The sequence below is a fragment of the Schistocerca cancellata genome, chromosome 8, assembly GCF_023864275.1.
Source record: "Schistocerca cancellata isolate TAMUIC-IGC-003103 chromosome 8, iqSchCanc2.1, whole genome shotgun sequence".
NCBI classification, from domain to species: Eukaryota; Metazoa; Arthropoda; class Insecta; order Orthoptera; family Acrididae; genus Schistocerca; species Schistocerca cancellata.
The window spans coordinates 20,716,936-20,742,023 of record NC_064633.1 but is presented as its reverse complement, the minus strand read 5'-3'; the positions used below and the strand labels follow the sequence as shown (position 1 = coordinate 20,742,023).

Here is a 25,088-nt window from a genome sequence, read left to right as displayed (position 1 = left end):
TGGTTGTTGTGTGTGGTTGCAGCACGAGTCACTGTACGTGTCGTCGCGTGGGCGTGTGTGGTATGTGCGGATGCGTGGCTGCACACATGTGTGCATTGGTTGTTGGACAGTAGTGTAGCTGAGCGCCACTGCAGTCTGCTGAGGTGCTGGTGGTTGTTGTGTGTGGTTGCAGCACGAGTCACTGTACGTGTCGTCGCGTGGGCGTGTGTGGTATGTGCGGATGCGTGGCTGCACACATGTGTGCATTGGTTGTTGGACAGTAGTGTAGCTGAGCGCCACTGCAGTCTGCTGAGGTGCTGGTGGTTGTTGTGTGTGGTTGCAGCACGAGTCACTGTACGTGTCGTCGCGTGGGCGTGTGTGGTATGTGCGGGTGCGTGGCTGCACACATGTGTGCATTGGTTGTTGGACAGTAGTGTAGCTGAGCGCCACTGCAGTCTGCTGAGATGCTGGTGGTTGTTGTGTGTGGTTGCAGCACGAGTCACTGTACGTGTCGTCGGACGGGCGCGTGCGGCAGGTAGCGCTGCCCGGCTGCGCGCGGCTGCACACGTGCGCGCAGTGCGTGCAGGACCCGTACTGCGGCTGGGACGCGCGGAGGGCGGTCTGCGCCGCCTACAGGCCGGGGTAAGTACTGCGGCACTGTCTGCACCGGGCCACAACACGTACCACAGTCGTCTTATGTGAAGTCCGTTCAATAAATAATGCCCCATAATTTTTGTGTCTTAACCGTTTCACTACCGTCGGAATGTATGGCCTCACAACAGGTTGTCGGAGAACCAGTGGGATTTCGCTGCCTGTTACGTCTTGTAACATCATAGATTAATGGTCGACCTGTGAGAGCAATCGCACAACTTGTGTTCGGGCCGCTAGACTCCACCGAGCGTGCTAGGAGTGCATTGCGATCGCATGCGCGCGTGTTGCGTAGGGGCCGCGAGGTGCCGCCACGAGCGCAACTGTATATAAGTGCCGACGGAGTTCTGCCAGCTCTCATTTTGTTGGCATCTCATTTTTGCCTAATCTCTTATTTGCTTAGCTCTTATTCTATTATGGCTCATGTTATTGTTCTCTCTTTCAGCCATTTTTATTGTTTTCATTTACTCCCAATTCAGAAGTGCTCATTTTGGCATTTCACTTTTGCATATTTCTCATTTTGCTGATAATGTGCTCCTTAGCTTTTTACAGTTGAACTGATTAACATAGTCTCATGTGCTGTTTGTTCATTTGAGTCTGTTCATATTTTGATGTTCTTTAAATACTGTAATAAATATTCTCGATGTAGGATTTGTTCTTTGACACAGGTGTGAGGTTTTGAATATAAATTATATTCGAAGCTGTGCTTCAAAAGGAATTTATTTTTTCAGTTTGTACTACATCAGACGACAATTTTGTGATATGAGGGAGAAATTTGAGGGGCGAACCCATGGAAATAGTCTTAAGTGATCCCCTTTAAAAATAAAAATTTGTGTGACACTGAAAGACGTGACACTGTAGGCACCGAATATATATATATATATATATATATATATATATATATATATATATATATATATATATATATATAATTATACGTCACAGTCTGAAATGCCTGGGCTAGCAGGTCAGAGCGGATTAGATTGTGGTAAGAGGCAAAAATAAGTTCCTGTCAGATGCACTCAACATACAAAACACAATATTACAACAAGGATGCAAAACACTCAAATCGACATCCTTTGATTAACGTTAGATCGGCTGAAGGCCACATTCAAAATCCAAGACACAAGGCTTAAACAAAATTGAAGTACAAGGTTCTTCTGGAGGTTTCACCCAAGAATATTTTCTAAATCTTCAATCTAATCGGCTGAAGGCCTTAGCAATTTAATTTTAATGGAACTAGGCTGAAGGTCGCGTATTAAGCAATAAGAGGAGTTTCAATCAAAAAGCAAAGACCTTATCTTAAAACATTTGATGCAAATTGGGCTGAAGGCCCCATTCAAAACCACAACAATCCTATACCTTAAGGGCAACCGAAGAAGATTAATTTAAGAGACATTAAAACTCGGCTGAAGACTGCTCACCAACAAATAATTTAACGGCTTAAGCCCTAGAAGAACAGTTTCAATTTTAAAGGGCAGAAGGCCGTATCCTAAAACATTTCATATAAAATAAAGAATAATTATCTCATGCCTTAAGGGCAAGACAAGTACATCAATTTAAGAAATATTGATACTCGGCTGAAAGCCACACATTAACCAAATAACTAAAATCCAGACAGGGAAATTACTGCATAACACACAAGGAACGGTGCTCAGAAGTTTCCAAGGGTCGGCCTGGGATTGCAACACTAACGCCCGTTTAGGTGAGACAGGCAGCCTGTCCAACGACTTCTTATTGTGGAGGCAACCCAACCGACTGGAATCTTAGCCGACAGAAATACACACACTTTGTTGCTTGCGGGATGTCCCAAAAGTGACAACTAGGATCCAACGAAGAAATGTAAACAGTTGAGGCTCGATAGTAAGTTAAGTGAGGACTCAACTTCCACGTCGAAGATCGGTGGGCGACAAACTTCGTAGCACTCGCAAGCAGCACTCACAATCTAATAGCGCGTGCACACCGACAGCGGCTCCAGCCGGCCTGCGCGCGACGGGGGCTTGCTTGCTGCTCCACGCCAACCAACCGACATCGACTGCTGCTCCGTCGCGACTGCACTGCTGGTGCGTCTCCCACTCACTTATTACCCGACACACGACGACCCGGAAATACTATCGGTCGCTCCAGAGATGGTACGACAGTGTGCTTATCGATATGCGCTGCTGCTGCCACTCACGGGCAAGTAAGGCAGGAAGTTATTGACGTCAGTAAATGGAATAAGGAAACGAGGCGGCAATACCGTAATAGAAGGTGACAAACAAATAATGGGATGAACACGAGCCGTCCACGGCTCAATGTCTGTGTATGAGAGTCCCACTGGTATAAAATGCTAACGGTTTACAGAATTCTTAGTATTGCATATTCCACCTGTATGTTGTACTTTTTCGTTGTTAACCATCTGTTCTACACAGAGGTGACAAGAATCATGCGGTGCCTTCCCATATGGTGTCAGACATCCTTCTGCCCCCGGGTTCCCGGGTTCGATTCCCGGCGGGGTCAGGGATTTTCTCTGCCTCGTGATGATTGGGTGTTGTGTGATGTCCTGAGGTTAGTTAGGTTTAAGCAGTTCTCAGTTCTAGGGGACTAATGACCATAGATGTTAAGTACCATAATGCTCAGAGCCATTTGAACCATTTGATCCTTCTGCCCGGCTTAGTTCAGCAGCTCAACGCGACATGGACTCAGCAAGATATCTTAAGTCCTTAGCAGAAATATTGAGCCATGCTGCCCCTATAGCCGTACATAACTGCGAAAGGGTTGCCAGTGCAGAAATTTGTGCATAAACTGACCTCCCCATTATGTCCCATAAATGCACGATGAGATCCGTGTATGGAGATCTGGGTGCGCAAATCATTCGCTCGATTTGTCCAGACAGCTCATCAAACCCTCGTGGACAGTTGTGGCGCAGTGACATTGCGTAGTGTCATCCATAAAAGTTCCTTAGTTACTTGGGAACATGAAGCCCGTAAATGGTTGGAAATGGTCTCCAAGTAGCCGAACGTAACGAGGACCCTGTCAGTGCCATGTAAACACAGCCCAAACCATTATGGAGCCATCACCAGCTTGCACAGTGCCTCGTTGTCAAGTTGGGTCCATTGGTTTGCACCACACTCGAAACGTACATCAGTTCTTACCAACTGCAATCGGGACTCATCTGACCAGGCCACGGTCTTCCAGTAGTCTAGGATCCAACCGATCAAGAGCCCAGGAGAGGCCCTGAAGAAGATGTGTTGTTAGAAAAGGCAACTCACGTTGGTGGACTGCCTCCATAGCCCATTAAGCCAGATTTCACCACATTGTCCTAACGGATATGTTCGTCGTGCGTCCCACATTGGTGTCTACAGTCATTTCACGCAGTGGTTGTCTGTTAGCATTGACAACTCTACGCAAACGTCGCTGCTCTCATTCGATAAGTGAAGGCTGCTGGCCACTGCGTTGTCCTTGGCGAGAGGTAATGCCTGAAATTTGGCTCGGCACACCTTTGACACTGTGCATCTCTGAATGTTGTATCCGCTAACAATTTCCAAAATGGAATGTCCCATACGTCTAGCTCTAACTACCATACCGCGTGCGAAATCTGTTCATTCCAGTCGTGCAGCCACAATCACGTCGGAAACGTTTTCACATGAGTCATCTGGGTAGAAATAACATCTCCACCAATGCACTGCCCTTTTATACCTTGTGTACGCGATACTACTTCGATGTGTATACATGCATATCGCCACCACATGAATTGTTAGATCTTAGTGAAATGCTCCAAATATTTTGTTTCTTAACCTTTCGACTATCGTCCGGACGTATGTGTCCCACGAAAGAGTGTCAACCTTTGGAATTTAGCTACCTGCTGTTGCTATGAATCAGTGGCCAACTGGTAAAGGGAAACCTGGTAATGCTGTATAGAACTCTTACAACTCCAGATTACACATGTAGACTGTGCTGTTTTCAAGTTTAGCTGCTAACCATCTGTTCTATATTGCTGCGTCGAATTAGTTCGTGCCTGCCGATAGGCAATGCAATGAACAGATTTATAATGCAGAATGTTGTTGCGTCATCCCGCACAATTCGTGTCATTGAACTCCGCGCCCGCGTTACCGTATGCTGTTTCACAAAGGGTGTCCAAATTGAGCACCTGCAGCGTGAGTTATGGAGTTGAAGAGATGCTCTGTCCACTGATGTGGGTCCCTATAGCTTCTGCGCTGTCGTCTTCTCGAACTCTGGAGGCACTTACAAATAACCCTGAGTGTCCCAGCACTTCCCATATGGGAAAATGAAACAGAGGGAAATCGTTTTTTCATGTTAATGCTTCTGAAGACGCAAGTAATTAAAATGACCACTCACATAAAGAAGAATAATAATAGGATTACGAGCTAGAATTTGGTGGCAATACCAATTAACATTTCTTCTACCGGCACTCTTTTTCTTCATAGTATCCACTACGAGTATTTCTGTGGCATATTGCCAGTATTGTATATGGGCAACTTTCACCTGTTCCTAGAAGCTCTTGATCTGTGACCCGAGGCCATGTTTTCATGGCATGAATCAAGCTCTCATGATGTCAAAGTGCGTCCCACGTAAATAATCTGAAATGACACAAACATATGGAAGTGTAAGGGTGTCATATCTGCACTGTAGGGTGGATCAGGCAATGTGATGATGTTCAATCCAATTTAGTGTTTATGGGTTCCAAGATTTGTGCCTGGGGATGCATCGCTGTATTGGAGCAGGAATCTTTTTGGATTCTTGTCAGATCGAACACGTCGGAAATTATACTTGAATTTGTTGAGAGTCTTCACATTGCCTCTGGATGGGTTGATCTATTTTTCAACACATCCACGAATATATCTTGAGTAACGTAGACGAGTGTCATCGCGACTTTGCCAGCAGAAGGAGGTGCCTTGAATTTCCTCTAATTTGGTGAATGCGGGTGGTGTCACTACAGTGATTACCTTTTTGTTAGTAATTCAAATCTCTGTACCCACGTTTAGTAGCCTATAACAATGCATGGCAGAAACGCATCTCCATTGTCCACTACCGCTCCAGTAGTTCATATGAAATTGCTTTTTAAGGTAGCTTGTAGTCTATTGAGGACATTCGTGGAATCCATCGTGAACACAGTTTCGAATTGTCAAGAGTCTCTCGCACATGCACTTCCAATGCCCGCCGATAGCCGTAGATCGAAATGTCGAGTTTTGTTAATCCGGTCTGCTCTAATAATGGTAAGTGAGCGATTCATCGTATCAGGAACAGTGGATGTGACAGGACGATCCAAACATAGCAGATCACTGAACTCCGTTTCTGCACTTCCCAGCGTTCTAACTCTCTACACTTATCCTCCAACTGCGTCTTTACCATATACTATACACAAAATTTTATAGGAGTTCACGACAGTTTCATTTTGCAGAACCAAGAATTCAATTACAGCACGTTCTTGTACTTAGACTCTTGTGTATACTGTAGTAGCCGACCATAATATTAAAGCATCTGGGAGTGAGAATGCTTCGGTGGGCTCAAGTGTTTACCTGTGCGCTGATTACAATGTGCTCTGGTGTTATAAAGACTAGACAACTTGCTCGTGAAGCCTTAAAGAGTTGGGCAGGGTATACGACAGTCGACAAAATTGATATGGTTATAGTTTACTCCAATGTCACAGCGCGATTCCGATAGCGGCCACGGAAAGCCAAGAGCAATAATATCTGTTTGGGTAGTACTTAGATGTTTTACGTGGCTCTGACATCTGTCGGAATTATTCGACACTGCGTCTAGTGACACATCTTCAGATGATCCATACATTTTAGTGATTCTTTATATTATTGTGGCTGTCGTGTAGCTGTGGCAAGATCGAAAAGAGAAAAGCCTCTAAAGTTTTCAAGATTTTTTAACTTACGAAATCGGCCAGTAATCTTTACCCAAACTTCCCCTTTTGGTACGTACACTATGGGATCAAATGTATCCCCACACAGGCCTGAAATGACTTACAAGTTCGGGCGCTCTCCATTGGTAATGCTGGAATTCAGTATGATGTTGGCCCACCCTTAGTCTTAATGGCAGATTCCATTCTCGCAAGCGTACGTTCATTCAGGTGCTGGAAGACTTCTTGGGAAATGGCAACCCATTCTTCACGGAGTGCTGCACTGGGGAGAGGTATTGTTGTCATTAGGTCAGGCTTGACAGGAAACCGGCGTTCCAAAACAGCCCAAAGGTGTTCTATAGGATTCAGGTCATGACTCTGTGCAGGCCAGTCCATTATAGGGACGTTACACTTGTGTAACTACTATGCCACAGGTGGTCCATTATAAACCGGTGATCGATCGTATTCAAAGATGCAATCGCCATCCCCGAATTGCTCTTCAACAGTGGGAAGTAAGAAGGTGCTTAAAACATCAATGCAGGCCTGTGCTGTGATAGTGCCACGTAAAACAACAAGGGGTGCAAGCCCCTCCATGAAAAACACGACCACACCGTAACACCACCGCCTCCGAATTTTATTATTGGCACTACACACGCTGGCAGATGAAGTTCACCGAACATTCGCCTTACCCACTTTCTGCCATCGGATAATCACATTGTGTACCGTGATTCGTCACTCCACATAACGTTTTTCCACTGTTCAATCTTCCTTACACCAAGCGAGGCGTCGTTTTGCATTTACCGGCGTGATGTGGGGTTTATGAGCTGCCGCCTGACCATGAAATCCAAGATTTCTCAACTCCCGCCTAACTGTCATAGTACTTGCAGTGGATCCTGATGCAGTTTGGATTTCCTGTGTGATGGCCTGCATAGATGTCTGCCTGTTAGACATTAGACCCTCTTCAACTGTCGGCAGTCTCTGTCAGTCAACAGACGATGTTGGCCTGTATGCTTTTGTGCTGTACGTGCCCCTTCACGTTTCCGCTTCACTATCACATCAGAAACAGTGCACCTAGGTATGTTTAGGAATGTGGAAATCTCGCGTACAGAAGTATGACACGAGTGACACACAATCACCTGACCACGTTCGGAGTCCGTGAGTTCTGCGGAATGTCCCATTCTACTCTCTCACGACGTCTAACGACTACCGAGGTTGCTGATATGGAGTACCTGGCAGTATGTGGCAGCACAATCCACCTAATATGAAAAACGTGTGTTTTTGAGGGTGTCCGAATACATTGGAGAGGCGGCTAGCAAGTGGAAATATACCGTTTCCATATAAAGTAAGTTGAAAGTTCAGATCACCTCCCAGTCTCCAGTCTCCTGCTTCACGGTGCGCACACAGTGGAGACAATGAGGCCTGACCGGCGTGCTTACAAGAATCCAAGGCATGGACAATGGATCGAAGAGTGTCCATAGTAGACAATGAGGCGCGTCCGTGGAGTGCCACAGTCAGTCCTCGTAGTCGCTAACATACCAGCTTCACGCAGCCGTTATTGTAGTTCGACGAAAATGGTATGTGATGTCATAATTTTAGCATGGACTGACGACAGCGCCGCCTTCTCACTTTGTGTGCGCAGCGCGAAACGAGAGATTTGAAAGTGCTCCGGTCATCAACATTATTTTCTTACCAAATGCCAAACCCCTAGAAGCCTATAATAGAACTTTGAAACAACCTGTGTCTTAATAGTTGAACAAAAACGGGCCAATATTTATTGATTGAACGTTGTACAACCCATTACTATTAACTGGTGTACTTACCACAGCAGACATCATATCAACTAAATGAATCAGTCGTTTCAAAGACAGAGATTGTTGTTGCTGCTTTTGGTTGTTGCGTTAACTCCTAAGAATGGTTTGATGCAGCATTCCACATTAGTTTATTCTATACAAGCCTCTTCATCTCAGCATATCTGTTGCAACCTGCATAGAGTTCAGCGGGCTCACTGTACTCAGCGCTTTGCCTCCTACAATTTTTACCTCTGTTTCCTTCCATTACGAAATAGCTTACTCCTTGATACTTCAGGGACTGTCCTATAAACTGATTCCTTCCTTTAGTCAAGTAGTACCAGGACTTTATTTTTAACCAGTTTGATTCAGTTTGTCTTCGTTAGTTATTCGATGTGCCGCAGGTCATATGACGTACATATGCTTATGCCGCGTATAATAGGACTTGCTAGCCGATAGCCTATACCACCTGCTACTTTCCTAGGCTACGTGACAGGCACTCGTGGGCTAGTGTGCCCCATGGGTCACATCTGGAACAGCCTGCTGTCGATACTGCAGAACTGATACCACGAGGTAACGAGACTATCTACATGTGATGTATGCCATTGTGAAGTGCAGCAAACTGGATCGACGTGGAACGTGACACAATGTGAGAAAGGGGCTATCGTGTTTTGGAGTGCCCTTGGCCACACCATCAATGAATTGGTCTATTTGTTGGGTGAATCAATGGTGACTGCCGTGGTCTACAAGGAATTGTGTACCAACGGCTGCCTTGTGATATGATCTAAGAACAGTGGTTGTAGAAAGAGCAGAAAGATCCCGGCCAACAGGAACTAAAGGCAAGTGTCGCGCACTGGCAATGACAATCTCTCTCAAACCCGACAAAAGTTATGCTGTCAGTGAATGCAGATGGAGCTCAACGCGTTTTCGAGAGACGACTGTGGAACGTACGGCGTGAAAAGGAGATTAGGAGTCCTGTTCACAGCAGAAAGCCATTGCTCACCCTGGCGTGTAAGGCTGCACGTTTTCAGTGGGAAAAACAATCAATAAACAGCATATTCCAGACATCCACCATAAGGATGCAATCTCTGCACGAAAACTTCCACAGCCACCTCCACAGTGCATAGGTCAGATACTTAGCAACTTCTCGATGCAATCTACGTCAGAAGATCCTTCCTCATGATCTGTGTCGAGATTACGTAGCCACTTCTGTGAAAGAGACTAAGCACGTTTAAATACCAGTAGTCAAATACCAAGACCACCATACCAGCAAACGAATGTAAAACCTGTAAAATAACCCTGGACTTCGGAAGACCATTGCAACCTGCACAAAGCAGTCACCTCCCTAGGAAAATGCCTGTACCATATCACAGACTGTCTTTACTGTTTGGAATACATTTTGCGAGTGGATGAGAAAGTCAGAACGACACCTCAGAAAAAACTAATGTTCTGTTACCGTCCGTTGCGGCTTGTTTCTTCAGTAATCTGACTTGTTGACCGTTACCGTGATGTACTGTTGTATGCACTTTTTTCCTGTTTTCGTGATGTGTTTTTGTGGTATTTTATTGGGTACCATGCCTTCTGCCTTGTCGTCTTGGTCATCCATCATCCTTAAGGTTGGTTGGATCTCCGTTCCCGCCATCGCTCCTACCATGCACTCCATTTCAGCATCACTGCTGCACCGAACATTATGAAACGTGTGGCTTACGTACTCACATCTAGACTGTCATCTTCCCTTCTACTATCGGTACAATTACAGTTTTTAACAACGACTCATGTCGAATACCACAATGTTCCTCATAGTGCACAGTACTACTTCTACAAGCTGGCAGAGATAATTACCGTACGTGTCATTTATAGTGTTGCCAGATTGCCACTCTTTAACATCCATTTACTGTCGGAAATACGTTGAGGACGAAATTTTGTAACAGACATTATTGTGTTGCTATTATGTGAGGGACATGCGAAGTCCGAGCGCACATTTTTCTTCACCCAGAAGTAGTACAGTGCGGGGGTGCAGTGGAAAGTGTTTTGGGTTAGCATTGTAGGTGAGCGAGGATTCGATTCTGGATCGAAGCGTATTTGTTCTTATTTGCTAAATGTAGTCTGCGTGATACGGTATCTGGCGCCTTAATCGTCATACAGCGATTACAGTGGGTCTCCAACAAAACATTTTCTCTTCCGTACTACGAACACAGAAATGGAAGTATTGTCGTTTTCATTCGTCAGCTTTGAAAGAAGTCTTCTGTACGCCATGGACGCGAATATTATATAGAAATTCTAGCAAAACCTAAAAACGATTGCTTGTTGTTGTTGTTGTTGTTGTTATGGTCTTCAGTCCTGAGACTGGTTTGATGCAGCTCTCCATGCTACTCTATCCTGTGCAAGCTTCTTCATCTCCCAGTACCTACTGCAACCTACATCCTTCTGAATCTGCTTAGTGTATTCATCTCTTGGTCTCCCCCTACGATTTTTACCCTCCACGCTGCCCTCCAATACTAAATTGGTGATCCCTTGATGCCTCAGAACATGTCCTACCAACCGATCCCTTCTTCTGGTCAAGTTGTGCCACAAACTTCTCTTCTCCTCAATCCTATTCAATACTTCCTCATTAGTTATGTGATCTACCCACCTAATCTTCAGCATTCTTCTGTAGCACCACATTTCGAAAGCTTCTATTCTCTTCTTGTCCAAACTATTTACCGTCCATGTTTCACTTCCATACATGGCTACACTCCATACAAATACTTTCAGAAATGACTTCCTGACACTTAAATCTATACTCGATGTTAACAAATTTCTCTTCTTCAGAAACGCTTTCCTTGCCATTGCCAGTCTACATTTTATATCCTCTCTACTTCGACCATCATCAGTTATTTTGCTCCCCAAATAGCAAAACTCCTTTACTACTTTAAGTGTCTCATTTCCTAATCTAATTCCCTCAGCATCACCCGACTTAATTCGACTACATTCCATTATCCTCGTTTTGCTTTTGTTGATGTTCATCTTATATCCTCCCTTCAAGACACCATCCATTCCGTTCAACTGCTCTTCCAAGTCCTTTGCTGTCTCTGACAGAATTACAATGTCATCAGCGAACCTCAACGTTTTTATTTCTTCTCCATGGATTTTAATACCTACTCCAAATTTTTCTTTTGTTTCCTTTACTGCTTGCTCAATATACAGATTGAATAACATCGGGGAGAGGCTACAACCCTGTCTTACACCCTTCTTAACCACTGCTTCCCTTTCATGTCCCTCGACTCTTATAACTGCCATCTGGTTTCTGTACAAATTGTAAATAGCCTTTCGCTCCCTGTATTTTACCCCCGCCACCTTTAGAATTTGAAAGAGAGTATTCCAGTCAACATTGTCAAAAGCTTCCTCTAAGTCTACAAATGCTAGAAACGTAGGTTTGCCTTTCCTTAATCTTTCTTCTAAGATAAGTCTTAAGGTCAGTACTGCCTCACGTGTTCCAACATTTCTACGGAATCCAAACTGATCTTCCCCGAGGTCGGCTTCTACCAGTTTTTCCATTTGTCTGTAAAGAATTCGTGTTAGTATTTTGCAGCTGTGGCTTATTAAACTGATTGTTCGGTAATTTTCACATCTGTCAACACCTGCTTTCTTTGGGATTGGAATTATTATATTCTTCTTGAAGTCTGAGGGTATTTCGCCTGTTTCATACATCTTGCTCACCAGATGGTAGAGTTTTGTCAGGACTGGCTCTCCCAAGGCCGTCAGTAGTTCCAATGGAATGTTGTCTACTCCGGGGGCCTTGTTTCGACTCAGGTCTTTCAGTGCTCTGTCAAACTCTTCACGCAGTATCGTATCTCCCATTTCGTCTTCATCTACATCCTCTTCCATTTCCATAATATTGTCCTCAAGAACACCGCCCTTGTATAGACCCTCTATATACTCCTTCAACCTTTCTGCTTTCCCTTCTGTGCTTAGAACTGGGTTTCCATCTGAGCTCTTGACATTCATACAAGTGGCTCTCTTTTCTCTAAAGGTCTCTTTAATTTTCCTGTAGGCAGTATCTATCTTACCCCTAGTGAGATAAGCCTCTACATCCATACACTTGTCCTCTAGTCATCCCTGCTTAGCGATTTTGCACTTTCGTCTTTTTACCTACTTGACCCTCTGCTGCCTTCACTACTTCATCCCTCTAAGCTACCCATTCTTCTTCTACTGTATTTCTTTCCCCCATTCCTGTCAATTGTTCCCTTATGCTCTCCCTGAAACTCTGTACAACCTCTGGTTCTTTCAGTTTATCCAGGTCCCATCTCCATAAATTCCCACCTTTTTGCAGTTTCTTCAGTTTAATCTACAGGTCATAACCAATAGATTGTGGTCAGAGTCCACATCTGCCCCTGGAAATGTCTTACAATTTAAAACCTGGTTCCTAAATCTCTGTCTTACCATTATATAATCTATCTGATACCTTTTAGTATCTCCAGGGTTCTTCCATGTATACAATCTTCTATCATGATTCTTAAACCAAGTGTTAGCTATGATTAAGTTGTGCTCTGTGCAAAATTCTACCAGGCGGCTCCCTCTTTCATTTCTTAGCTCCAATCCATATTCACCTACTACGTTTCCTTCTCTCCCTTTTCCTACACTCGAATTCCAGTCACCCATGACTATTAAATTTTCGTCTCCCTTCACTATCTGAATAATTTCTTTTATTTCATCATACATTTCTTCAATTTCTTCGTCATCTGCAGAGCTAGTTGGCATATAAACTTGTACTACTGTAGTAGGTGTGGGCTTCGTATCTATCTTGGCCACAATAATGCGTTCACTATGCTGTTTGTAGTAGCTTACCCGCACTCCTATTTTCCTATTCATTAATAAACCTACTCCTGCATTACCCCTATTTCACTTTGTGTTTATAACCCTGTAGTCACCTGACCAGAAGTCTTGTTCCTCCTGCCACCGTACTTCACTAATTCCCACTATATCTAACTTTAACCTATCCTTTTCCCTTTTTAAATTTTCTAACCTACCTGCCCGATTAAGGGATCTGACATTCCACGCTCCGATCCGTAGAACGACAGTTTTCTTTCTCCTGATAACGACATCCTCTTGAGTATTCCCCGCCCGGAGATCCGAATGGGGGACTATTTACCCTCCGGAATATTTTACCCAAGAGGACGCCATCATCATTTAATCATACAGTAAAGCTGCATGCCCTCGGGAAAAATTACGGCCGTAGTTTCCCCTTGCTTTCAGCCGTTCGCAGTACCAGCACAGCAAGGCCGTTTTGGTTATTGTTACAAGGCCAGATCAGTCAATCATCCAGACTGTTGCCCTTGCAACTACTGAAAAGGCTGCTGCCCCTCTTCAGGAACCACACGTTTGTCTGGCCTCTCAACAGATACCCCTCCGTTGTGGTTGTACCTACGGTACGGCTATCTGTATCGCTGAGGCACGCAAGCCTCCCCACCAACGGCAAGGTCCATGGTTAATGGGGGGGGGGGCACGCAAGCCTCCCCACCAACGGCAAGGTCCATGGTTCATGGGGGGGTACGATTTCTTATAACTCACAAAATATCGGAAGAAATCGAGTGTCCTATACGCCACTAAACAGATAAATTTGTCAGGTTTCCAGTGGTATAAGTTATACCATCTATTAACAGAGAAGAAGAGACACTAAGAACAAGGTGTTCAGCCCTTCTCACAGCCGACTATGTAATGACGATATTTAAACCTCCGACCGGCTGTGAGTTGGTTGTATAAGTCAGTGGGTTAAATCGCTCACCCGTGCACTCCAGCAGTTGCTTAGAAAGAATAAACCTAAGACTGATCTCACATAAAGAGATTGGAAAGAGACCGTTTGCCAGTGCACCAGACTGTACATAATAAGTAGAGATTATAGTTATTTACTTTTAATGTTATCACTATTATAATATTATTATTATCATCATGAATGTACTATTATTATTATTATTATCAGTGCATTGTATTATATTATATTATTATTATTATCAGTATTTTAAGAATTTTGTGGTATTTTCCAGAATAGAGTTACTTATGTAAAAAAGATCAAAATCGCTTTGATGATGGAGGCTTGCTGTATTAGTGGATTATTGTCGGCGATAGCTGATTAACTGTTGCAAAAATCCGTCTGCTGTCTTCGATATAGTCTACATGTGAAGAAACTTTGATTTAAATCTCTTACTGTTACTCTGTCAATAAGAGTAAATATGAGAATGTTTTCAGTGAAAATGGTTGGGAAATTATCCCCGAATAACATCGTGCTGACTGTGGGAAGTGAAAACGTTTTATTTCCCTTAACTTTGTGGAAACAGGGCTTCGGGTGAATGTAGGACTGCATATGTCCGCAGCAGTTCCTCCTAATACGTTTCGGTAGTTGACGTTCGCCTTCCCGTCGGCCCCTTGCCCTACTGTATGACGTGCACTGGAGGTGTGACGGCAGCCGGGTCCGGTGTGTGTGTTGCAGACTGCTGCAGGCGGCGTCCGCCCCCAGCGCCCCCGAGTGCGAGCAGCCGTCGGCGCGGCGCGTGTCCGCGCGGTGGGGGCAGAGCGTGCTGCTCGCCTGCTTCCCCCACCTGCCGCCGCAGCTGCGGGGGCGGCACCTGCGCTGGCTGCACCGGCCGGCCGTGGACGGACAGCCCACGCAGCTGCACCACAGGCGAGTCTCCGGCTGCGGCGGCGCTACGCGGGTTGCGTTCACAGCAGGCGCGGCGAATGTCGCACGAATGGTGATACCTGTGTATGCGAGAAGCAGGGGTTGCCAGAGATCTGCGTATACGTAACAATCGTGGAATATCTTGACGTGCTGAAAGCTGTCTGTAAATGAAACCTTGGCCAGCTTTACCTTTCCTTACAGATTTTATATTTCTCAGTCTACGAGCTCTCTGAATGACATTTTGATGTGTACAACACTTGGTAAGTTACACTACTGGCCATTAAAATTGCTACACCACGAAGATGACGTGCTACAGAAGAGATATTTAACCGACAGGAAGAAGATGCTGTGATATGGAAATGATTAGCTTTTCAGAGCATTCAAACAAGGTTGGCGCCGGTGGCGACGCATACCACGTGCTGACATGGGGAAAGTTTCCAACCGATTTCTCATACACAAACAGCAGTTGACGGGCGTTGCCTGGTGAAACGTTGTTGTGATGCCTCGTGTATGGAGGACAAATGCGTACAATCACATTTCCGACTTTGATAAAGGTCAGATGGTAGCCTATCGCGATTGCGGTTTATCGTATCGTGACATTGCTGCTCTCGTTGATCGAGATCCAATGACTATTAGCAGAATATGGAATCGGTGGGGTCAAGAGGGTAATACGGAACGCCGTGCTGGATCCCAACGCCCTCGTATCACTAGCAGCCGAGATGACAGGCATCTTATCCGCATGGCTGTAACTAATCGTGCAGCCATGTCTCGATGCCTGAGCCAACAGATGTGGACGTTTGCAAGACAACAACCATCTGCACGAACAGTTCGACGACGTTTGCAGCGGCATGGACTATCAGCTCGGAGGCCATGGCTGCTATTACCCTTGACGCTGCATCAGAGACAGGAGCGCCTGCGATGGAGTACTCAAGGACGAACCTGGGTGCACGAATGGCAAAACGTCATTTTTTTCGGATGTATCCAGATTCTCTTTACAGCATCATGACGGTCGCATCCGTGTTTGACGACATCACGGTGAACGAACGTTGGAAACTTGTATTCGTCATTGTCATACTGGCGTATCACCAGGCGTGATGGCATGGGTTGCCGTTGGTTACACGTCTCGGTCACCTCTTGTTCACATTGACGGCACTTTGAATAGTGGACGTTACATTTCAGATGTGTTACCTCCCGTGGCTCTACCCTTCATTCAATCCCTGTGAAACCCTACATTTCAGTAGGATAATGCACAACCGCATGTTGCAGGTCCTGTGCGGGCCTTTCTGGATACAGAAAATGTTCGACTGCTGCCCTGGCCACCACATTCTCAAGATCTCTCACCAATTGGAAACGTCTGGTCAATGGCGGCCGAGCAACTGGCTCATCACAATACTCCAGTCACTACTCTTGATGAACTGTGGTGTCGTGTTGAAGCTGCATTGGCAGCTGTACCTGCACACGCCATCAAAGCTCTGTCTCAATGCCCAGGCGTATCAAGGCCGTTGTTACGGCCAGAGGTGATTGTTCTGGGTACTGATTTCTCAGGATCTATGCAACCATATTGCGTGAAAATGTAATCACATGTCAGTTCTAGTATAATGTAGTTGTCCAATGAATGCCCGTTTATCATCTGCATTTCTTCTTGGTGTAGCAATTTTAATGGCCAGTAGTGTAATTCGAATTTTTGCAGCAGCACTAACGTGCAACTTTGTTATATTGAGAGGGGGTTGTGGTTTTTCCTCTCCCTGCGTGTGTAGCGAGCAACTACTAGGTATTTGATTTGACGAGTCAGTGATATTAATATTAAACAAAGAAAAACTTGGTATGGGATAGTAATGACATTATGAAAATGATAGATTCCTACTCACCATGTAACAGACATACTGAGTCGAAAATAGGCACAACAAAAAGACTGTCAAACAGGTAAGTTTTCTGCCAAAAATGCCTTCATCAGAATGAGACAACACACACACAAACACACTCAATCAAACGCAACTCACATACACATGACCACGGTCTCTGGCTCACGAGACCAAACTGCGAGCAGAAGAGCGTGATGGAAGTCGGAATCTGAGTTCTGGCGTTGAGGAGGAGGAGGCTGTGGTGGGGAAGAGGAGGGATAGCAGGGTAGGGGTGTAGGATGGTAAAGTGCTGCTTGTGAGACCATACAGGAACGAGTTGGAGAGAGGGTAGGACAGATGGATGCAATCACGAAATTAGACAGAGGGCAGAGGAGGGAGGGAGGCAATGCAGAAGTGGAGAAATAAAGATTGTGGGTGCATTGATGAAGAAGAGGGCTGTGTGGAGCTGGAATGAAAGGGAAACGGATAGTTGATTAATACCAGTGGTACCAGCGGTGGTGCGTCATGACAATGTCTCGGACATAGCATAATTCAGAACAGATTTCTGGTAAGAATGCCCCGAACAAATCCTGGTTTAATTACACTTTTAATTGGCGCAACGGTATCGATTCTGTGAGCAACTATCCCCAAGAGACAGCCTCTCGTGACATCATTGCTGTATAGACACAGCTTTAATCAATCACAGTGCAAAATTTTAGCTATGGGGTTTCGTAATACTACAGTTTTTATATCAATATTTCATATCGCTGGTTTATGGACGAACTAAGAACATGCATAATGGGAAGAAAATGCTACCGGCTAGAATTACAAGAACCACCATCTAAGCTCATTAAGTAACGTTTTATTATTCCCATAGTTTACACACTCCTAGAACAATCTATTCAGTACATGATTTATTGGTACCCAGCAGGAATAAGTTTTCGTTAACATTAAAGATCAATTTTAACTCTCCTCAGATACTATGGTCTCGTAAAATCAAAGCTTAAGATACACAACTGGGAATTGGTTTGGGATGTCCTCTGCACCACACGTTCTCTGTTAAATTGAAACACACGCTCTCTCATCGTTCATTCTCATGTGCTGAAATAATCTCATTGTCTTTCACTGCCTAACAAGTGTAATATCCCCACGGAAAATTACCCTCTACCACCCACCAATTAATCATTGTCAATCAAATCATCCACATTTATTCACTTTTGAAAAGTAACTGATCGGATTTTCTAGTAATATATGCGCCGACAGCTCGTCGACGCCAAAGTATTTTCTAGTACGTTTATTCTTTGGAATAACGGAGTTACATGTATGTATTCTCCTAGGTTGTTAGACTGGTAACGAGGACAGCTTCGGAAGTATCTGTCGAAAGATTGACGGGTTTCTAAAAGAGGCATATTTGCTTTTCTTCTCGCTAAAGCGAGCTATTAACATTTGTGCCACTAGCGGGCTATTTGAAGAGAGAGAAAGACTGTAAACGGAAATTAATTAAGACTTGGAATCAACAGAAATCTGGATATGTAATGGAGATGGATTGAATATACAATTTCCTTCATAAATAAGGTTTGTGACCCTTTTATTCTGGAGTGAATGAACGAATGAGTTCTTTGTCTGAATCATTGATGATCGCGTTGGCCCTGTAATTAGTGGGGAAGTTTCAGCTGTGTCGAAGAGAGCCTGCAATCACCGAGTCTTTGTTAAATCGTCCAAAAAGGCTTCGTACACATCTGGAATTCGAAATCTGTCGTAAAAGGAACGAATTGTTCAAACGATCGATTTTCCCAACGGAATGCAGCGCTTAACAATAATACTAAATGTAAAGATCTCTTACAGCAAGCCAGCCGCTGAATACTAAGACGAAGGGCTCCACCAGAGATTCTATTGGGCTGATTTCACGTAATGAAATATTATATTTAAAACTGTACATAGATAAAGGAGAGAGAGAGAGAGAGAGAGAGAGAGAGAGAGAGAGAGTGAATGAAATTAGAGATAATACTAATAATACTCCATTAGTCTAACTTTTCGCCTGTCTTATCACGGATCAGCCTAAAAACAAAACGGGAGGCCCTTACTTTACTGTATAGATTGATGTGTGAAAGTGAAGGGATCTTAAAGGCAACAGATACACGTCTATACAGACAAAACATTACACAAAGTTAGCGGCAAGCTGCATGCATTCATCATTCAGCATCTATTCTTCTCTTACATTAATACATTATACAAGATATCTATACTTACATTTCTCTCATGAAAATAGAAATTAGTCTGAAAGTATTTCTTTTACTACTACGGCTCTCGCCAGTATACCGGGTGATCAAAAAGTCAGTATAAATTTGGAAACTAAATAAATCCCGGAATAATATAGATAGAGAGGTACAAATTGACACACATGCTTGGAATGATATGGGGTTTTATTAGACTCAAAAAAAAAATACAAACGTTCAAAAATATCCGACAGATGGCGCTTCATCTGATCACAATAGCAGTAATTCGCATAACAAAGTAAGACAAAGCAAAGATGATGTTCTTTACAGGAAATGCTCAATATGTCCACCATCATTCCTCAACAATAGCTGTAGTCGAGGAATAATGTTGTGAACAGCACTGTAAAGCATGTCCGGAGTTATGGTGAGGCATTGGCGTCGGATGTTGTCTTTCAGCATCCCTAGAGGTGTTGGTCCATCACGATACACTTGCGACTTCATGTAACCCCAAAGCCAATAATCGCACGGACTGAGGTCTGGGGACCTGGGAGGCCAAGCATGACGTAAGTGGCGGCTGAGCACACGATCATCACCAAACGACGCGCGCACGAGATCTTTCACGCGTCTAGCAATACTTCGTTTTTTTTTTGTTCTAATAAAACCCCATGTCATTCCAAGCATGTAAGCATGTGTGTCAATTTGTACCTCTCTGTCTAGATTATTCTGTGAATTATTCAGTTTTCAAATTTATACTGACTTTTTGATCACCCGGTGTATATATCTATATATATTGGATGGTAAATGGTAAAGTGTAAAGTGCTGCTTGTGAGAGCATACAGGAACGAGATGGAGAGAGGATAGGACAGGTAGCTGCAGTCACGAGATTAGTCAGAGGGCAGAGGAGGGAGGCAATGGAAAACTGGAGAAATAAAGATTGTGGGCGCATTGATAGAGAAGAGGCTGTGTGGAGCTGGAATGAGACGGAAAGGGATCGGTGGTTAATACTATTGGTACCAGCGGTCATGCGTCATGCCAATGTCTTGGGCGTAGCATCATTGAGAACAGATTTATGGTAATAATGCCCCGAATAAATGGCGGATAAATTCTGGTTCAAAATGGTTCAAATGGCTTTGAGCACTATGGGACCTTACTTCTGAGGTCATCAGTCCGCTAGAACTTAGAACTAACCTAAGGACATCACACACATTCTTGCCCGAGGCACGATTCGAACCTGCGACCGTAGCGGTCGTGCGGTTCCAGACTATAGCGCCTAGAACCGCTCGACCACTGCGGCCAGCGACAAATTCTGGTCCTAATTACACTTTTAATTTGTCCAGTGGTATCGATTATGTGACCAACTATCCCCAAGAGACCGCGTCTCGGTTTTGTATCCCGCCTGGGAGTTGGCGCGTGGGTAGGAACAGGAAAAGGAAACGGTACTAATCTCTCGGTACTGCAAACACTGTTAAAGCACCTTTACTAGAGGATAACGTATGTAAACATATTACATAACTTGCAAGGTGGTGGGAAGTTGAAGCGAAGTGTCCTGGCTGTCTGCACCTGATCAAATGGGCTGAAGCAGTCGCGGAGCTCGTAGACCTCGACAGCACCCGCTAGAGGGTGCTGTCGTCGGTGTCTCTTGTAGTGGCGACCTAGCAGAGCGGACCTACTTTGTGGCATCATACCTATCGATACCACACTCCTGACGTCATTGCTGTATGGACTCAGCTTTAATCGAATCACAATGCAAAATTTTAGCTATGGGGTTTCGTCATACTACAGTTTTTATATCATTGTTGCATATCGCTGGCTTATGGAGCTCGTAGACTTCGACAGCACCGGCTAGAGGGTGCTGTCGTCGGTGTCTCTTGTAGTGGTGACCCAGCAGAGCGGACCTACTTTGTGGCATCGTAGCTATCGATACCACACTCGTGACGTCATTGCTGTATGGACTCAGCTTTAATCGATCATAATGCAAAATTTTACCTATGGGGTTTCGTCCTACTACAGTTTGTATATCATTGTTGCATATCGCTGGCTTATGGACGAACAGAGGACATGCATGGTGGGAAGACAATGCTACCGACTAGAATTGACAAGAACCACCATTAAAGCTCATTAAGTAACGTTTTATTATTCCCATAGTTTACACACTCCTAGAACAATCTATTCAGTGCATCATTTATTGGTAGCCAGCGGGAATAATTTTTGATTATCATTAAAAGTTCAATTTTAACTGTCCTCACATACTGTGGTCTCGTAAAATCAAAGCCTACGCTAGACAACTGGGAATTGGTTTGGGATATCCTCTGCACCACACGTTTACTGTTGATGTACAAATTGAAACACACGCTCTCGCAGCGTTCATTCTCATGCGCTGAAACAATCTCAATGTCTTTCACTGCCTAACAAGATATCTATACTTCAGTTCCTCTTATGACAACAGAAATTAGTCTGAAAGTATTTCTTTTACTACTACGGCACTCAACAATATATTTAATTATATATATATGCACTGTTTCCTTTCAATTAATTTTAATCTCAATGCACACGTCACTTGCCTAACTATCTAGTGAGCATGGCAACTTATTTATGCACCGTATCTTGTGCTGCTATTTTCTGTGCATTTCCTTGTGGACACCGTTATGTACCACGATCAGACTTGCTTCATTTGCTCAGTATTTCACACACGATATTTTTCCCGACAAAGTTAATTTTAATCTCCAGAGCTACCAACTGTGTTTCCCAGGACAACGCAGCCCTCGTGGAGCCGATGGGCAAATGGATAATGTACTCACCCTTATATATATATATATATATATAGCACACAGGCAATCCTAAAATTAAGAATGGTTCAAGCACTTCTGGTCTGCTTTGTCTATACAGCTCACTGTGAAAAAGCCTTGAGGAAATGCTTGCCCAAATCGAAAATCGTCATACGGGTTTCTTCAATAATTTCAGCTCAGAAACTAACACACCATAATATTTCAACTTAACATCTAACTCACGCAGTTACATCATATCCAATCATGTCCAACAAAAATTGACCGCTCTTCTGAAACAAGAATCTTTCCATTGCCCGATTTACTTGCGTAAAAATACACCAAAATTCTGAAAATCTGCCGCCTTGCTTTCGTCATAGATGTTATTCCGAGAAAAAGAATTGTAACTAGTAGCTTAAGTAATTCACATTCATACCAGTCTGTATAAAAATATTCGGAACACACAACATAGTCAACCGTTCACATCAGAAACCAGCGCCAGAGTGACAGAATATGGATGCCCACAAGGTTGAAATAGTTCAAATGGCTCTGAGCACTATGGGACTTAACATCTGAGGTCATAAGTCTCCTAGAACTTAGAACTACTTAAACCTAACTAACCTAAGGACATCACACAAATCCATTCCCGAGGCAGAATTCGAACCTGCGACCGTAACGGTCGCGCGGTTCCAGACTGAAGCGCCTAGAACCGCTCGGCCACTCCGGCCGGCAGGCCTACAAGGCCGGAGTGGCCGAGCGGTTCTAGGCGCTTCAGTCCGGAACCGCGCGACTGCTACGGTCGCGTGTTCGAATCCTGCCTCGGGCATGGAGGTGTGTGATATCCTTAGGTTAGTTAGGTTTAAGTAGTTCCAATTCTAGAGGACCGATGACCTCAGATGTGAAGTCCCATAGTGCTCAGAGCCATTTGATCCATTTGAACACCAAGTGCTTATGTTCAACAGAATCAAATACACCATGAAACTCAAAACAGATATGTAACCCTAAGTACACAGATTTCGTTTTGTCCACAGCATTTGTTACCCTAGATCACGATATTTTAGTTGTTCGCACTTATATCACTATTATTCTTGAAGCATTTCAGTGCGTGGCAAAGACATGATGCTACATTAGTGTCTGGATGTTTGATTTGACAAACTTTGTATAAACGACTGATATTAAGGCCAGAGCTCATGTACTCGTTTAAAGACTTTTCTTCTAGTTTAGGGACTCACACATTTGTTATGGTATATAAATTACATGATGTGTCGAACATCTTGCACTGCATACTTACATTTCATATAGACCACCTTTGTCCTCACACTACGATGATTCAGCCATCTTTAATTTTAATGTCGCAATACGTCTTCCAGCAATTCCAAAGACGTCCACGAATGTTTAACGACAGGCACGGGTATGACCAACATGTTCATCAGGGACCTTAGTGTTGTATAATTACAACACTTGCTTAGCGGCGACTTTCCTTAGGATTTTCATATGTATAATTGCTCGTCCTTCGACCTGTAGCACCGGGATGAAACCGATTAAAATCTGTGTTGTTCTGTTACAACTGATCGGTAGAATTACTTAAATAATGTTGTACATACAGCGTGCGACAGAGTCGTAGAGTACAGGCTATCGACAACTAAAAAATGCATAAGTACATTACTTTATAATCACATAAAATATAGTTTATCTAATAACACTACGCACATTACCATTTTACATTATTTATTTAATTAGATACTGTAGCCTTGTTTCCTAGTCAGATAAATAATTCCTGGTCTGAAAAGAATGATATCCATCTTAGTCAGCCCTGATTATGGTAGAATTATTTTCCCTGAACTTATATTCTGCTGCTTTAACTCGAGATATTTGTCGTCTAATCTTTACGGAACTACGACATATATGGGAATGATTACGGTCGTTTTGTTCTTCCATAGCGAACACATGTTAACAACAAAGCATAAAAATCCAGAACAATAAGGCAATGTGGGAACATGCTGCAACTGCCCGTTGACTGCAATAATAGAAGACTAAGCACACTTGTATTTAGTTACTGTAACTATCTGTTGATTAAAAGACACACAGACTGGTAAAGAGCATCTGGTAACTGCCATTTAAAGTACTTACATAGGATCTGTGATCATGGTCTTTTAGTATGGTATGGTCGCATGGAAGTAGCACCAATGGGAGAAATAAAATGATTTTTTTTTATGGTGCTTCGCACATTTAGAATGTTAGGTGTTCAGTTGATATCAGGGCTGGTACGTGATGTATTTGAGTGCCACCTAGGGAGACGTCGCACTGTAAGCAGTGTTGAAACATGCGTCCAGAGTGGAGACGCCCGTCAATATAGCGCACCGCCTTCACGATTTTTCTGCTGAATGGAAATCGGTTTCCGATACAAGAGGTGTGGTAAAGTTGAGCCGATATGCCGATAGATTACGGCCGAGTCAGCACTAAAGCGGCGTGGAGGATGCTTGCGCGAGATGCCCGCCGCCGCGTCAGATACTTGCAACACCCCCGCACTGGGTCACTGAGCGCCGTAGGCCTGTTCTGGCAGGCTGCTCCGATAAAAGCTTTCAGTCGCGTACTCGCGGAACTGTCTACTGAGCAGGTGGCCGACTTCACAAGTTGGAAGTACAGGAAATGATGTGGTGGTTCAATCCGTTCATTGGCGATCTACCAAAAACTATCTGTTGATTATTGCCGCCCCGAATGGATAACGTATTCATTCTGCCGTTCTGGACGGGAAAAGTACACCACAGAACTGCTGAATCGTCTTAACAAATCTTTATTTGCAATGCGAATTGTGTCGGACGTAGGGGACGTAAAAATGAAAAATCTGGCATACTATGCTTATTTTCATTCCATACTGTCATATGGGATTATTTTTTGGGGTAATTCATCAAGCCAAGCTAAAATTTTCCGGGCACAAAAACGTGCAGTAAGTGTTATATGTGGTGTGAACTCAACAACATCCTGCAGAAGCCTGTTTAGGGGATACTAACTACTGCTTCCCAATATATTTATTCTTTAATGAAATTTGTCATTAAAAACATATCACGTTTTCAAACCAACAGCTCAGTTCATAGAATCAATACTAGAAATAAGAATAATCTTCACAAGGATTTAAAGTCACTTGATCTTGCACAAAAAGGTGTGCATTATTCAGGAACACACATTTTCAATACCTTGCCAGCAACCATAAGAAAGGTTAACAACCAATGAAATTCAGTTTAAGAGAAGCCTAAAGGATTTATTGGTGGCCAACTCCTTCTACTCCATTGATGAATTTCTCAGTAGAACCAACTGATTTGTGTATGTGTGTACAATATAACTTCTGCACAAT

The 25,088-nt window shown here is 43.8% G+C and overlaps 1 protein-coding gene across 1 annotated transcript in view; it reads left to right on the top strand.

Annotated features, from left to right (window-relative positions):
- Window positions 1-24,276, top strand: part of LOC126094991 (semaphorin-2A-like) — a 1,391,554-nt gene extending 1,367,278 nt beyond the window's left edge. Inside the window, exons 11-13 of the mRNA XM_049909645.1 lie at window positions 473-621; window positions 14,729-14,951; window positions 24,178-24,276. Of these exons, the coding sequence (XP_049765602.1) occupies window positions 473-621; window positions 14,729-14,951; window positions 24,178-24,276 (471 nt within the window). The remainder of the gene's footprint in view (window positions 1-472; window positions 622-14,728; window positions 14,952-24,177) is intronic.
- The last annotated feature ends 812 nt before the right edge of the window (window positions 24,277-25,088 follow it).